The 14274-nt window shown below is 32.3% G+C and overlaps 2 protein-coding genes across 2 annotated transcripts; both read right to left on the bottom strand.

Annotated features, from left to right (window-relative positions):
* Positions 1-6778: 6778 nt before the first annotated feature.
* On the bottom strand, positions 6779-8289 carry LOC136218114 (stemmadenine O-acetyltransferase-like). Its single transcript, XM_066004902.1, has one exon. The coding sequence runs from the start codon at positions 8257-8259 to the stop codon at positions 6991-6993; it is 1269 nt and encodes a 422-aa protein (XP_065860974.1). The 5' UTR covers positions 8260-8289; the 3' UTR covers positions 6779-6990.
* A 3153-nt stretch (positions 8290-11442) lies between these two features.
* LOC136218038 (stemmadenine O-acetyltransferase-like) lies at positions 11443-12911 on the bottom strand. The gene has a single exon (XM_066004801.1). The coding sequence runs from the start codon at positions 12909-12911 to the stop codon at positions 11640-11642; it is 1272 nt and encodes a 423-aa protein (XP_065860873.1). The 3' UTR covers positions 11443-11639.
* Between the last annotated feature and the right edge of the window lie 1363 nt (positions 12912-14274).

Genomic DNA, 14274 nt, shown 5'->3' with positions numbered 1-14274 from the left:
ACTTGCCAATACGTCATGCGTAAGACGCATCCGCAGAGTGTTCCAAGATCAGAAGCTCCAATACGCAGGGCGTATCCACCTATACGCAGGGCGTACTCCTTCACGCGGGACGCGACACCAGAGACGCCACGCGTAGAAATCAACAAGAAACGCACAAGGCCTAGTATCCGCCAACACGCAGGGCGTAGTAGGACATACGCGGGGCGTATCGTCTCGTCCGGAAGCAGTCAACGGCAGTTGAGGAAGTTAAGTTAGTTGGTTAGAGTTAGTTGGAGTTAGTTGAGTTAGTTGGTGATGAAAAGACCAAAATACCCTAATACCTCTAACTAATTACCAAAACGCCACTTAAAAATACTATAAATAGACCCCCTCCCCTTCATAAAAAAACACACTCAACACACAACAAAACCCCTCTCTAAAGGTCTCTTCTAATGCTCTATTTCTAGTTTAGTTCTTAGCTCCTAAGTTCTTCAAGTTCTTCAAAGTTCTTTCTTTCGTTCTTCGTTTTTCTTAGTTTTAATCTCTCATTTAGCTTCCTTTCGCTTCAATTCAAGTTCTAAAGCCTCTTTTCAAGTCCTTTCCAATTCAATTTAGCATTCCAAAGCTTCTTTTCAAGTTTCTCAAATCAAATTAGTATTTTTTCTGTTACTCTGCTCAATTTTCAATTAGAATTCCATTTTCCAAAGTAATTTTCCAGATTCGTCCAATCATTTTCAAAGCCCGTTTTCGTCCATTTAACGTCATTTTTTGCTTTCGATCCCTTCGACAAAGTTGTTCCTAACGTCCTGAATTTCGATTTAGCCTTTTGATTCACTCAATTCCGTGTCCAGAAACTCCATTTACAAATTAATCTTTGCACCCCAAATTCTTTTAGACATTCTGTTTTTCAGGTTTTTCCAGATTCGACCAGTCATTTTCAATCCTCAATTTCGTCTACTTACAATTCGTTTTAGCCTTCGATCCCTTATACAAAGTTGTTCCTGACATCCCGAAGTTCAATTTACACTATTTACTTGCCCAATTCTGTGTTCTTAAGCACTCCAACCAAGCTCCTGAAATTAAGGTTTAAATCTGCCCCATTTGCCTACCAACGTTTTGCCATTGCCAAGATCATACACCGTACGAGCCCAACCGGTTGCAGCTCTCCAAGGACCTCACGTCGACACCAAAATTCAACATCAATCCGAGATAGCTATTGTGGCTCCGAGTTTGTTGTTGAATTCCAATTTGTTTTATTGCATTTCAATTCTTCGTATTGATTTGTTCGTTCTAATTCAATTGATTACCTATATGTTTAATATAGAGATTTCTCAATTGTAATTCATTTCCAATTTTATGTATTCAAGCCTTCATTCATCAATAAAATACCAATTTTCACCAAATCTTGTGTCAATTTCGCACTTTAAGTTCCTTTATTTTCTCGTCTTTAATTTACCCGCATTAGCTTAAATAAAATAATTTATCTAGCAAAGTTTTTATAACGGCGCTAGAGACCCAAGAGGGACTTTTTCAATCCTTGCGTCCCTCGCCAATCGCTTCGATTTAGAATTCATGTTTTCGGCGCACAATTTCACAAACGTAACCGTTTTTCATAATTGAGGAATAATTCCTCTGGCACGCCCGCACCCTAACCACACGTGACAAGGTTGAAATTAGCATATTCGCAAAATATCGCTAACAATTTGTAATATATAGAAAACAATGGCATATTAAGAATTAAGTTTGATAATATGATTTAATGGTAATTTTATAGTTATTTATGATATTTATGTATTTGACCTTAAGAGAAATTTACTTGAAACATCGTATGTTTGATTTTTGTTTTACAATTAATCCAGTTAGTTTTCTATTTTTTATCAATAAAATAATTTCTTATAATAATTTTATCCAAAACTCATATTTTATATTGTTTTTATTTTGTCAAATCTACTTATATTTTGACTATCGAACGGTAAATTATTAGAAGTATCCGGTTCTACATGTCAAATTGAGGACCTCCCATACATATTTTGACACGTGCAATATGAACTCATGTATATTATAAAAGAGCCCACTATTTTAATTATTACGTGGGGTCATGATACACGTGTCCAAATGTGAATTGGGATCCTCCGAGAGACATGGAAGACCGAATGCTTAATATAAGAACTCCTATCGGACACCCGAACATGTTAATTTGGTCCTATTATATACTTGAACTTGTTGATTTTAACATTCTTATTTGCTTACTTGGATTAAAAAATATGTTGCATGCCACATCACTATTATGTCTGGAGTTAAAAGTGTCATCAATCCAAAATTGACAGGTTTAGGCGTGTTGTAAGGCTAAATTTACAAGTATAGTTCAAATATAAGTATAAGGTACTGATAACAACCAAAACTAGAATATTCCCTGAAAGGGGGACCAAAGGAGATATTCACCAAAACGACAGCGTACCACGATCAATGGAGAAGCAATGGCGTATCGAGCAAGACATCCACGTGGCGAATCCCGTAGATTCCGCCATACGCTACCCACAGTCAAACCTATGGAGACCCGCCATCACATCTCGATCCGCCCTCCAAACGGCATGGTTAACTCCCAATAAATCTCATTAAAAGCTCATTAATGAGATACTTCAATGAGATTCGTAACCACCATTAATGGACATTAATGGAGGCTTTCCAGTAACCAAGGAGTTACAACTCTACGACTATAAATAGCTTGCATCACAAGCTATTGAGGTACACACACAATATTCTAACCCTACTTTGTCATTACAGTTTATTCTCTTAAGAAGTTTACTGACTTTGGCATCGGAGCTTCCCCCGTCGAACCCAACGACACCCCCCACAGGGAAGCAATTCGATCAAGGATTTTTCCACAAGTTATCAGGTACCAAATGGGAAAAAATTACAAGTATAGGGTTTCGTTTGCTTGCCAAAAATAGAGTCGGCTCCAAGTGGAACTGGGCCTCTGAATTAGAGAGGCCTCAAATCCAAATTTTAATTACAATAATTAGGATGTAAAAATGTCATTTAAAGCATATCCAATAGAGGGTGCTCAAAAGAGTGTAAGCTGATGTGGCATCAAGTTTGTCAACTTTTAAAGGATGTCCACTATTGGAGTGATTGTGGGTGCCAAGAAAAGTTGATAATTTTTGGCAACCTCTTGGCAACCTTATTTATTATTTTTTAATATAAAATCTGTGGTCCCTCCTAGAAATAATAAAATCTGGAGCCTTTTATTTTTAATATTTATAATAAAATAATAATTTGTAGGATTATAATGACAACTTTTCAAGCAACCTTTATTGGAACATTTTTTAAGTAAAGATTGCCAAAAATGATGTGGATGAAAGAGACAATAAAATATTATATTTTGGGATTATGTGTTATGTTTTGACACTCTTTTAGACACCCACTATTGGAGATGCTCTTAAAAGAGATGAAACAACAAGGTAATTGAAAAAACTCATAAAACCATATTTTTCGATCAAATAAATTCTTTCAATGCTCTTTTTGCGAAACGCTGTTATTAGAAGTTTGACTAATAAAATCTTTCATTTTACCCAAAAATCATTATATTGATTTTCAAACACTTTAATAAAAATATTGAAATCCTCATGCACCTGTGATTGTTTCTACGGAGTAAGGTCCCCCATACATCCACATGTATTATCTGAAACTTATTTACTGATGTGATCATGCTTTTATGACATAAAAGATGTGTTGCTTTGCATAAGGGAAGATTTCAAAATTTTGTGAATCATGTGTTACATTTATTGTAGTAATACGACTCCATACATCAAGGCAGGCCCCAACCTTATATGAAATTGATCTATATTTTCTTTGACATTGCAAGCTACAAAAGTTGTTATCATGTACTGTTTGATGTCTTCGTTACTGAATTCAGCTTCCTAACTGTTTCCGGTGACCTCAGATGACAATAAATGGTCAGGAAAGAGGACCGGAGTGTGGGGAACCCTCTCTGATAGTCAAAATGGTACTTGAAAAAATAAAAAATAAGCTTGAAAGCAATTGAATAGAAGAAAGAGTATAGAGAATGACGTACCCGAGGTCCTGATTCCCAAACTATTTATAGGTAATTCAGTTAGTTACATAGAGTTTATGTGCTTTACACGTGGTAACTCCTCATTGGATTCAGACTCTATCTTTCTTATTATTCCGCATTAAGTGGAAGCTGAGAGTGTGCCTCTAGGATCCGGGACAATTATAGTCCACATGTCCGCCTAAACAGTTTCGATAGAAGCTTTCTTTGATGTTAAACATTCTCGCTATAACTTTTTATGGGTTTAATAAACTTAGCCCAAATACTAGATTTGGGCCTTAAGTTACTACTCAAGCGTTTTCAGGCTCATTTATTTGCTACCTTATCATTGTTGTACTAAGCATAAGCCATCTAGAACTAAAGAAGACTTATCAGTCCTTGCTTCATCTTTTAATAATCCAATATGAATTACTTAATCAATAAAAGAACTCACGATTTCTCTCAGATATGTTATAATGATTTTGAGAACTCTATACATTTGCAATTATGCCATGAATTGATTTGTTATTTCTTAGATGAAACAATTTGCAATTATGCCATTATTTTTTGCAGTAGAATCTGCTTGGAAACAGGAGTGGCACAATGCATATGCTGTGGATATGCTAAACAGAGGATTACCATAAGACTGGCTTCAGTGTTTATCTAGATTCTCGAATATGAATTGCAGAATCACTCATATCTATCGAGAGGGCAATCAGACGGCGGATCAACTTGCCCATTTTGGCAAGACGGCTACGACTCTTACATGGTGGCATTCGGCTCCTCATTTTTGTCAATCGTCTGTTTTTGACGACCTGTGTAATGTTGCTCATGTTCGTTTTCCTTAATTTTTCTGTTTTGAACCTTTTTTATTTTGCTTTTCCTCCCTTTGTAATTTTCTATTTTTTATTAATAATATTTCGGGTTGATTTCGTGTGTTAGGGGTGCCAACCTAGTTAGGATGTCTAGCATTTAATCGCGTTCCAATCTTTTATGAAAAAAAAAATTTATTTATAAAGTGCGGTGTTTGAGGTTTTCACAATTTAGCTATTTTTCAACTTAGTTAATCTTGAAATTTTGAAATGGACACAGTATGCGGGTTTTCATCCATTGTGAAGAGACTATCAGTATTTAAAGCTCAAATCTACCTACAAAAGTAAGTGGATATTTACGTTTAATGTATGAAATAATAACAATTTACCTTTAATAGTGTTTGGTAAGTGCATTTACCTTTAAAGTACGAAATAGTAAAAATTTATCTTTAATAATATTTGCAAGCAATATCAATTTTATTCATACTTAATGGAATATTTAAACGAGCTCCTTCCACATTTATTTGACTGTCACATCAAACCATCTAAACAAATTTATTAATAAATTAAATAACTTTTATGTATTTTAACAGTTTGTTTGTAACTGTGTTATAAAATAGTATACATTTCAGATGATTTGTCATTTTTTATTAACTGTGTTAGTTGTTGATATTTTGATAGATTGTTTATAATTGTGTTAGTAACAAGTAAACATATTAGACGTAATTGATGTTTTGAAGGTTGGATGTGGCAGTCAAATAATTATCAAACTAGATAGTTTGAATTTTTCGTTACATAGAGGTAAAATTGATTTTGCTTTGTGTCGTGGAACCACTTAAACTAAAAGGTTAAACTGATAGTTAATGTCCAATTTATATTAATATTTCACACCCATGCACCCAAATGTCCATAGGCTTGAAGCGTGCACAATACATACTCATATTACCATGTCCTACAATTAAATTAACAAATGAGGTTGATGGAGGCGGTCAGTCAATGCACAAAAGGAGATTCATCGAAAAATTAACTAGACATGCATGTCGGCAATAGAGAGGCAACAGTGGGTGGAAGAAGAAGTGATACTTGGAACCCTAGATCCAAAGAATCTACTCACAAGGGCAGATAATCTGAAACAGATAACCCAAAAATACGAATCTATAAATTCTGTGGACAAGGGCACAAAATTGAAGCCAAACTGTGAATCTAAAAATTCTACATTCAAAGGTACAAATTGAAGCCAAATCAAGAACCTAAAAATTCCGTGCACAAGGAAAGAATTGAAGCTAAACTAGAAACCTTGAAACTCTGCATGCTTGAGTAGCTTTGATACCATATCAGAAACCACTTGAACTAAAATTTTAAACTTATAGTTCAGATCGAATTCATATTAATATCTGACACTTTGAAATGTTGAGACTAAATTTTACAATGAAATGTTGAGAGTAAATTTATACATTTAAAACATTTTCCCAAAAATTATAATAATCATCTTGGGTACAACACCGAGCACTTTCACAAACAATTTCATATAGAGTAATAGGAATAATTGCATTTGGATCCCTTAAGTTGAAAAATATTTAATTTATTATATAATTATAAAATCAATAGTTAACATTTAATATTGAATAATTAACTTTTAGAACTTAATAATTATAAAAAAAGAACTTAATAATTAACTCCCAACAATTAATGATTGAATTCTAAGCTGAAACTCAAGTTGAAAGGATTTCAATCCTAAATATGAGAAATTTTGCAATACTATGAACATAATACATTCTATCAATAAAAAAAATGTAGTATGAATATGTTTCCATAAGAAATTATTAATATTAATGAGAAATAAATATGTTTTTTTTTTATAATAAAAGTGGGTTGCTAATATCGAAAGATCAAAAAACTAATCCTAACTAAATTGATATAAGAAAACGAGCCCATAAAAAAGCCTAAAAGAAAATATTATTAAAAAGAAAACAAGAAACAAGATATAAAAATTCAAAAAACAACAAACAAGGTTTAAAAACATGAAAACCTATTCTAAAATGCTTTGTCGGAACAGAGATCCGGATAGAAACTTCACCAGGAAGAGCGAAATAAATATGTGAAAATAACATCAAATAAATTAATTGATAGGATGTATTACATTATAACCTAAATTGTTGGATTGAAAGAAGCATAGGAACATATATAAGGAATCTGTTGAAATTTGGCCATGTCTTCTTTTGGCAATGTCACCCATGCTTCTATTCCTTCACCATCTTTTGTGTCGATAAGAATTGCACCTTGATTAAGCTTTAAAGTAGTGGCTATCCAGATGGGTTTTTCCCACCCAAAATCAACCTCATAAAATGGAAATCTACACCAACTACTAAATCCAAAAACATCCTTCATCAAATTAGGATTTTCGGTAACATGTTTCAGAAATTCAAAATACTTACCTCCTTCATGAATCTTCCTCACATAATCATCCTTCACAATTCGAATCGACTCATGAATTTTCCCTGCCAAATTGTTGTAGTCTATCTGATTTTCGTTCTCCAAACAATTTGCCGCGTGAAAGATGTTTCCGAGTGATAGTTCTGGCAATGGAGGAATCAATCTTTTCCGAAGATTAACAGCAATTAATGCAGTGTTTACATCCGTACTCTCGATAACAGCGCCCCAAATAACTGCAGCCACTGTCTCAACCCGCGGAGGACGACCTAGGCATGCGAGACTAGATCTGTTTCCTACTTTCTCTCGTAAAGCTGCTAACTCAGAACGATCAAACAGGAAACTTTTCAACACGCTATTGCTCAATGCATCTTTCTTTGGAAACATGTTCCACGAAAAGCCTTGAGTATTCTGTGGAGGAAATATGGACGTGCAATCATAAATTATCCCCTCAGTGTTAGTAGTCACCTCACCGGAGGCAACCGCTGCCCAGGTTGTGGCGAAGGAAGCTACTGCCGAACCATCAGCAATCTGATGCCAAATGCAAATACTTATAGCCATTCCACCACAATCGAAATGATTCACCTGAACTCCCAGGATTTCCTCATCGGGGCTCATCTCTTGTGAATCGAATGGTAATAGCTTTTCAAGCTGATGAACTTGAGGATCTTGAAGAATCATTGACATTTTTTCGGTAATGTGAGATTCAGTGTATGAAGCTCCTTCATCATTACAGTCAATGGAATATTTGTTTTTTATTCGTCCTGCTAGAGGGTAGAATAGAGTTAGTGTTTCTGATAAGGATTTTTTTAGGCGATCAGATTTTTCTTTAGACGAAGTTTGAGGTGTGGAGGGGTAAAAGAAAATGATGGGAATGTAAAGAGGAGGAGCTAATTGATCTAGGAGAGAGAGTTTGTAGTTTTTAAGATGTTGAGGTGTTGAGAAAGAGGGTTTGATGTTTTCTTTGACCATGATTTGAACTTCCATTTTATGCAAATTAATTTTTTTCTATTAGTGGTGAATTCATATTTATGGATGGGATTGGAAAGTTATGCTACCATTATTATTACTCTCTATTGCAAGGAGATGGGAAAAAGACTTTGTAAAGACACATTATTTGTCAGGCAAGTTGCATTATTATGAACATGTTTTACAATATATACACTATAACGGCCGTTTATTTCAGCTATTCATGTTTGTTGTTGTTATTAACTGTTTGCTGTTGCAGATTGACAGTAGATATTAGTTATTTTTTCTACAAAAAGCAAATGTTTTTCAATTTTACCAAACAGTTTCCATCTCATATTTAGTATTGAAAGAAAAAAAAGCAGTTCCGAAAAATAGAAACAAATGGGTACTAAGTATGTGAAAGTTATCCAAAATAATTGCAGAAAGTATGAAAATAAATCATGTGATTTGTGATTTACAAAGACAATTCATGTAGTTTAAAAGTTTGCAAATATATGTATTTGTTTTTTTGCAGTTTATAAATCTAGTCATTCCTTCAAAAATGGTTGTCATGAATATTTACTTCTAAAGGGAGCGATTTAAAGCAATTAAAGAGGCTGATTTTGTAAATTATCCAAAATTCAAAGTCTAACTTTGCAAACTAACTAAATCACAAATATTGTTTGGCTGAAAAATTTACTCATATATCCTTTAACTACAAAATTAACAAACTACAAACCTTGTTTGTAAAATTTTAAACCACGTGAACTGTTTTTGTAAATTTAACAAACTATAAAGTTTATTTTATGTTTTGTAATAATTAAATTAATTGCAGTGCAACATGAAATTAATTTAATTATTTGGATTAATAATTATTTAATAATAATTCATGTAAATCTTCTTTAAATTGCTTAAAGTAAACTAGAGACCATGATTGAAGATTTATCTAAAAAAAGTGTGAGAAGATTTATCAGATGATGATGATAATAAGTTATTGATCTATATTATAATTATGTGATTAAACTTTGTATTATTTTTAAATAAGACTCGTATTTTGTCCATGCGTTGCACGGGTCAATACAATTTTGTACAGAAATTTAATATTGTACTATTTTTAATTATATATCATTTGCATATAATGATATTAATATTTTGTCACAAATTTAAACCTCATTCATTTTTAATCTGTGTAGTAATTATATTGAAAATATATATTTTACTGATTAGATTATAAAGTAAAGTAGAGTAATATATATATATATATATATATATATATATATATATATATATATATTATTTTATTAGAATAGTGGAGTGGAGTATAATGATTCGAATAACATTTCACTTCATTTAACATTTTGTTTCATGGGAGATAACATTTATAAATTCAACATCAAAGAATAGTAGAGTACTAAGTTTTGGTTTTAAATAATATAATTGTTTAATTACATTTTTTAAATTAGTTTACATAGTCTAAATGAACCTACACTGTATAAAACAATTTCTTGATATGACAACTCATTTATTTCAAATAAACGTAAAATTGTGTAACCTCCGAAGATGATTAAACAAAAACATCAAATTAAAAAACATAGATGAGAAGTAAACCAACTTCCCTTATTATACGAAGAATAAAAATGAGCAGACTAATCTAATGAATCGAGTGAAAAAAATCATATTTTTTGGAGCTTTCTCTCTCTAAAAAATCAATTTCTCTCTCCTAGACAAACAACACCCAAATGGCCTCAATTGCAGTCCATGTCAGCAATTTGGGGTTCTATTTTACAATTGGACAAGTTTGAGGGGTTATGTTTTACAACTGGACAAGTTTGAGGGGTAGGTTGTTACAATTGAAAGTTGGGGGGGGGGGGGGGGGGGGGGGGGGGAGGGGGCAGGTGCAACATTTAGACAAGTTCGAGCGGTTATTTGTGTATTAGACCTATCAAATATATACAATTTACTAAATATAATTTATTTTAAAAAAATAAACATAAAATTGTTTAACCTCTGATGATGATTAAACACAAACATTAAATAAAAAAAACATAGATGAGAAGTAAACCAACTTGCCTTATTATACGAAGAATAAAGATGAGCAGACCAATCTAATGAATCAAGTGAAAATTATGAAATAAGACTTTCCAATTTATAAGTTTGAATTAAATAGGAAGTTAAAATTTTCATAATCCTAATCATAATTGAAATTTTATTATGATAGGAGATTAAGAATTAGGAATTTTTAATTGAAATTCAATTGAGAAAGAGGAAAGTTGTAAATCTATTCAAAGTGGATTCTATAGACTATAGGATATAATTGCATTTTAGGATTAGTTTTTTTACAAATTATATTAGTATTATATATATATATATATATATATATATATATATATATATATATATAAAATAATATAATATATAATTTATATCAATATTACATTTTAATGAGTATATTTATTGGTATCCACATAGATAACTTTAATGGTAATGAATTGAGAATCTTCATGGGATGGGAATAGTTGTAACCGTCTTTAACCCATTCCTCCGAATAGCGATAATTTTTCTTCCCATCTCTAACCCTATAAAAATAGGTATTAAAGATTTTCTGACTCTAATATGGTGGGACCCAATAGATATAGGTATTATACACACTATTGACAAGCCTAAATCATGTTGGGTACAACATCGAACATTTTCGCAAACAATTTTGTATAGAATAATAAAAATAATTACACTCGGATCCCTTAGGTTGAAACTTATTTAATTTATCTTAATTATTAATAATTATAAAATCAATAGTTAACATTTAATTATTTAATAAATGAATAATTGATTTTTTTTTTCAAACAGAATTGGTTTTTAGAACTTATCAATTAACTCCCATCAATACTAAATATGAGAAATTTTGCAATCCTACTACCATAACACATTTGACCAATAAAAAAGGTGGCGGTATGCATATCTCTCATAAGAGATTATTACTACTAATGAGAAATACATATGTGAGAAATTTTACAGTACTCTGGAAGTAATGTTCCCGACCAATGAAAATCATTTTTGAATCCCACTACATGGATATGATTGGTGGAAAAAAAACTATATATACATATGTCGTGAATTCATTGGTCGGGAGTATTATTCCAGGAGTACCCTAAAATTTTCCGTTTTTGTAATAATAATTCCAATTAAATTGACATTAGCAAACAAGCCTCTCAAAAACCCGAAACAAAATATTATTAAAAAGGAAACAATAACAAACACGGTTTAAAAACGTGACGAACTATTCTAAAATGCTCTGTCAGAAGAGAGATCTCAATAAGAACTTGACCGATAAAGAGAAAAATAAATATATAAAGATAACATTACATAAATTAATTTATCGGATGAATTTCACGCTGAGAGAACATTATAAACTTTCTCTCCTAAGTTGTTGGGTTGAAAGAAGCATAGGAACATATATAAGGAATTTGTTGAAATTTAGCCATGTCTTCTTTTGACAATGTCACCCATGCTTCTATTCCTTCACCATCTTTTGTGTCGATAAGAATTGCACCTTGATTAAGCTTCAGAGTAGTGGCTACCCAAATGGGTTTTTCCCACCCAAAATCAATCTCATAAAATGGAAATCTACACCAACTACTAAATCCGAAAGCAACCTTCATCAAATTAGGGTTTTCTGCAACTTGTTTCAGAAATTCAAAATACTTACCTCCTTCATGAATCTTCCTCACATAATCATCCTTCACAATTCCAATCGACTCGTGAATCTTCCCTGCTAAATTGTTGTAGTCTACCCGATTTTCGTTCTCCAAACAATTCTCCACGTGATAGATGTTTCCGAGTGATAGTTCTGGCAATGGCGGAATCAATCTTTTCCGAAGATTAACAGCAATTAATGCAGTGTTTACATTCATAATCTCGATAATAGCGCCCCAAATAACTCCAGCAACAGTCTCAACCCGCGAAGGACGGCTTAGGCATCCGAGACTGGACCTATTTCCTACTTTCTCTCGTAAAGCTGCTAACTCAGAACGATGAAATACGAAACTTTTGATCATAGTATTACTCAATTCATCTTTCTTTGGAAACATATTCCACAAAAAGCCTTGAGCCTTCTGCGGAGGAAATATGGATGTGCAATCATAAATTATCCCCTCAATGTTAGTAGTCGCCTCCTCGCTAGAGGCAACCGCCGCCCACGTCGTGGCGAAGGAAGCTGCTGCCGAACCATCAGCAAGCTGATGCCAAATGCAAATACTTATAGCCATTCCACCGCAATCGAAATGATTCACCTGAACTCCGAGGATTTCCTCATTGGAGTTCATCTCTTGGGAATTGAATGGTAATAGCTTTTCAAGTTCCTCAACTTGAGGATCTTGAAGAATCATTGAAATTTGTCCAGCAACGTGAGCTTCGGTGTAGGAAGCTCCTTCATCGTTACAGTCAATGGAATAGTTGTTTTTTATTCGTCCTGCCAGAGGATAGTACAAAGTTAGTGTTTCTGATAAAGATTTTTTGAGGGGATCAGATTTTTCTTTAAACGAAGTTTGAGGTGTGGAGGAGTAAAAGAGAATAATGGGAATATAAAGAGGAGGAGCTAATTGATCTAGTAGAGAGAGTTTGTAGTTTTTTAGATGTTGAGGTGTTGAAGAAGAGGGTTTGATGATTTCTTTGACCATAATATGAACTTCCATTTTCAGCAAATTAATTTCTTCTAGTAGTGCTGATTTCATATTTATGGATGAGATTGGGTAGTTATCCTAACATTATTATTACTACTCCCTATGACAAAGACACGTTGTTTGTCGGACAAGTTGCATTATTATATAGTTAAACCATATGAGTTGGGATTTGTAAATGGATTTTTATCGTAAGTCCGTTTGTTTTACATACTGTTTGTTGTTGCTGTTTGCTATTTCTTGTTACAGTTTGCTGTTTCCTGTTGCTAGTTGTTGTTTGCTGTTATGGTTTGCTATTTGCTGTTGGAAAAAGCTGCTTTAAAAAAAAAAACAGAAATTCTCTACTTTTGTAAAATGCTGATTTTTAGATGTAAAAAGAAAACATGAGGTCACTAACCAAACACTTAATATTGCTTTTTAAGTGTAAAAGGCAAACCGAAATATCACTAACCAAACACCTAAAACTCTCCATTTCGAACTGAAAAGACAAACGGGAGCACGAAAAGAAGCACCCAAACACCCCCTTAATATATTTTGCTATCAAGTTATCCCACAAATATATCTAAAGTAACGATTATCGGATAATTTAGTGAATTTTATTGATGAATGACCGATCAATGCTAGTTTGATGAGTAAATTATATTAATTGTATCTGAATTTTATGTTAACTTACTTTGGTATCTAGAATTTATTTTGTCCTAAAAATATAACTTAAGTAAATGTGACAGGACAATTTAGTAGTACATTTGACCGGTTAGTGAATGATCAACGCGAGTTTGACTATTTTGAATTAAAAATTAGGATCTAGCATACACTCAATTAACATAAAATTATAATACTACACTTTATTATATATGTAGAGCTAAATAGTAGTATTGTATATTTTAATTGAGTGTATAATGAGTCTCAATTTTTTATTTAAAATGGTAAAACTCACGTTGATTGGTCAAATATACTAAATTATCGAGTTATCTTTATTTGGGGTGTATTTTTTGGACAAAATGAAAATTGGATACCAAAATATGAATTAAGGTAAATTTTAAATATTATTGGTGTAATTTACTCGTCAAACTCACATTGACGTACTAAATTATCAAATCATCATTACTTCTGGTAATTTTTGGGATAAAATAAAATCTAGATACCGACTTATGAACCAAGGTAAAGTTCAAATTGATGTAATTTACTCTTATGTATTTTTTTTGTAGGTTACAAACTTGATTATTCCGTAAAAATTATTATCGTGACTATTTACTTCAAAAGGAAACGATTTGAAATAATTAAAAATACTGAATTTATAAATTATTCAAAACTGAAAATCTAACTGTATAAATTAACTAAATCATAAATATTTTTGGTCGAAAAATTGATTTATATA

The sequence above is a fragment of the Euphorbia lathyris genome, chromosome 1, assembly GCF_963576675.1.
Source record: "Euphorbia lathyris chromosome 1, ddEupLath1.1, whole genome shotgun sequence".
NCBI classification, from domain to species: Eukaryota; Viridiplantae; Streptophyta; class Magnoliopsida; order Malpighiales; family Euphorbiaceae; genus Euphorbia; species Euphorbia lathyris.
The sequence above is the reverse complement of the archived record's forward strand: the minus strand, read 5'-3'. Positions and strand labels throughout refer to the sequence as shown.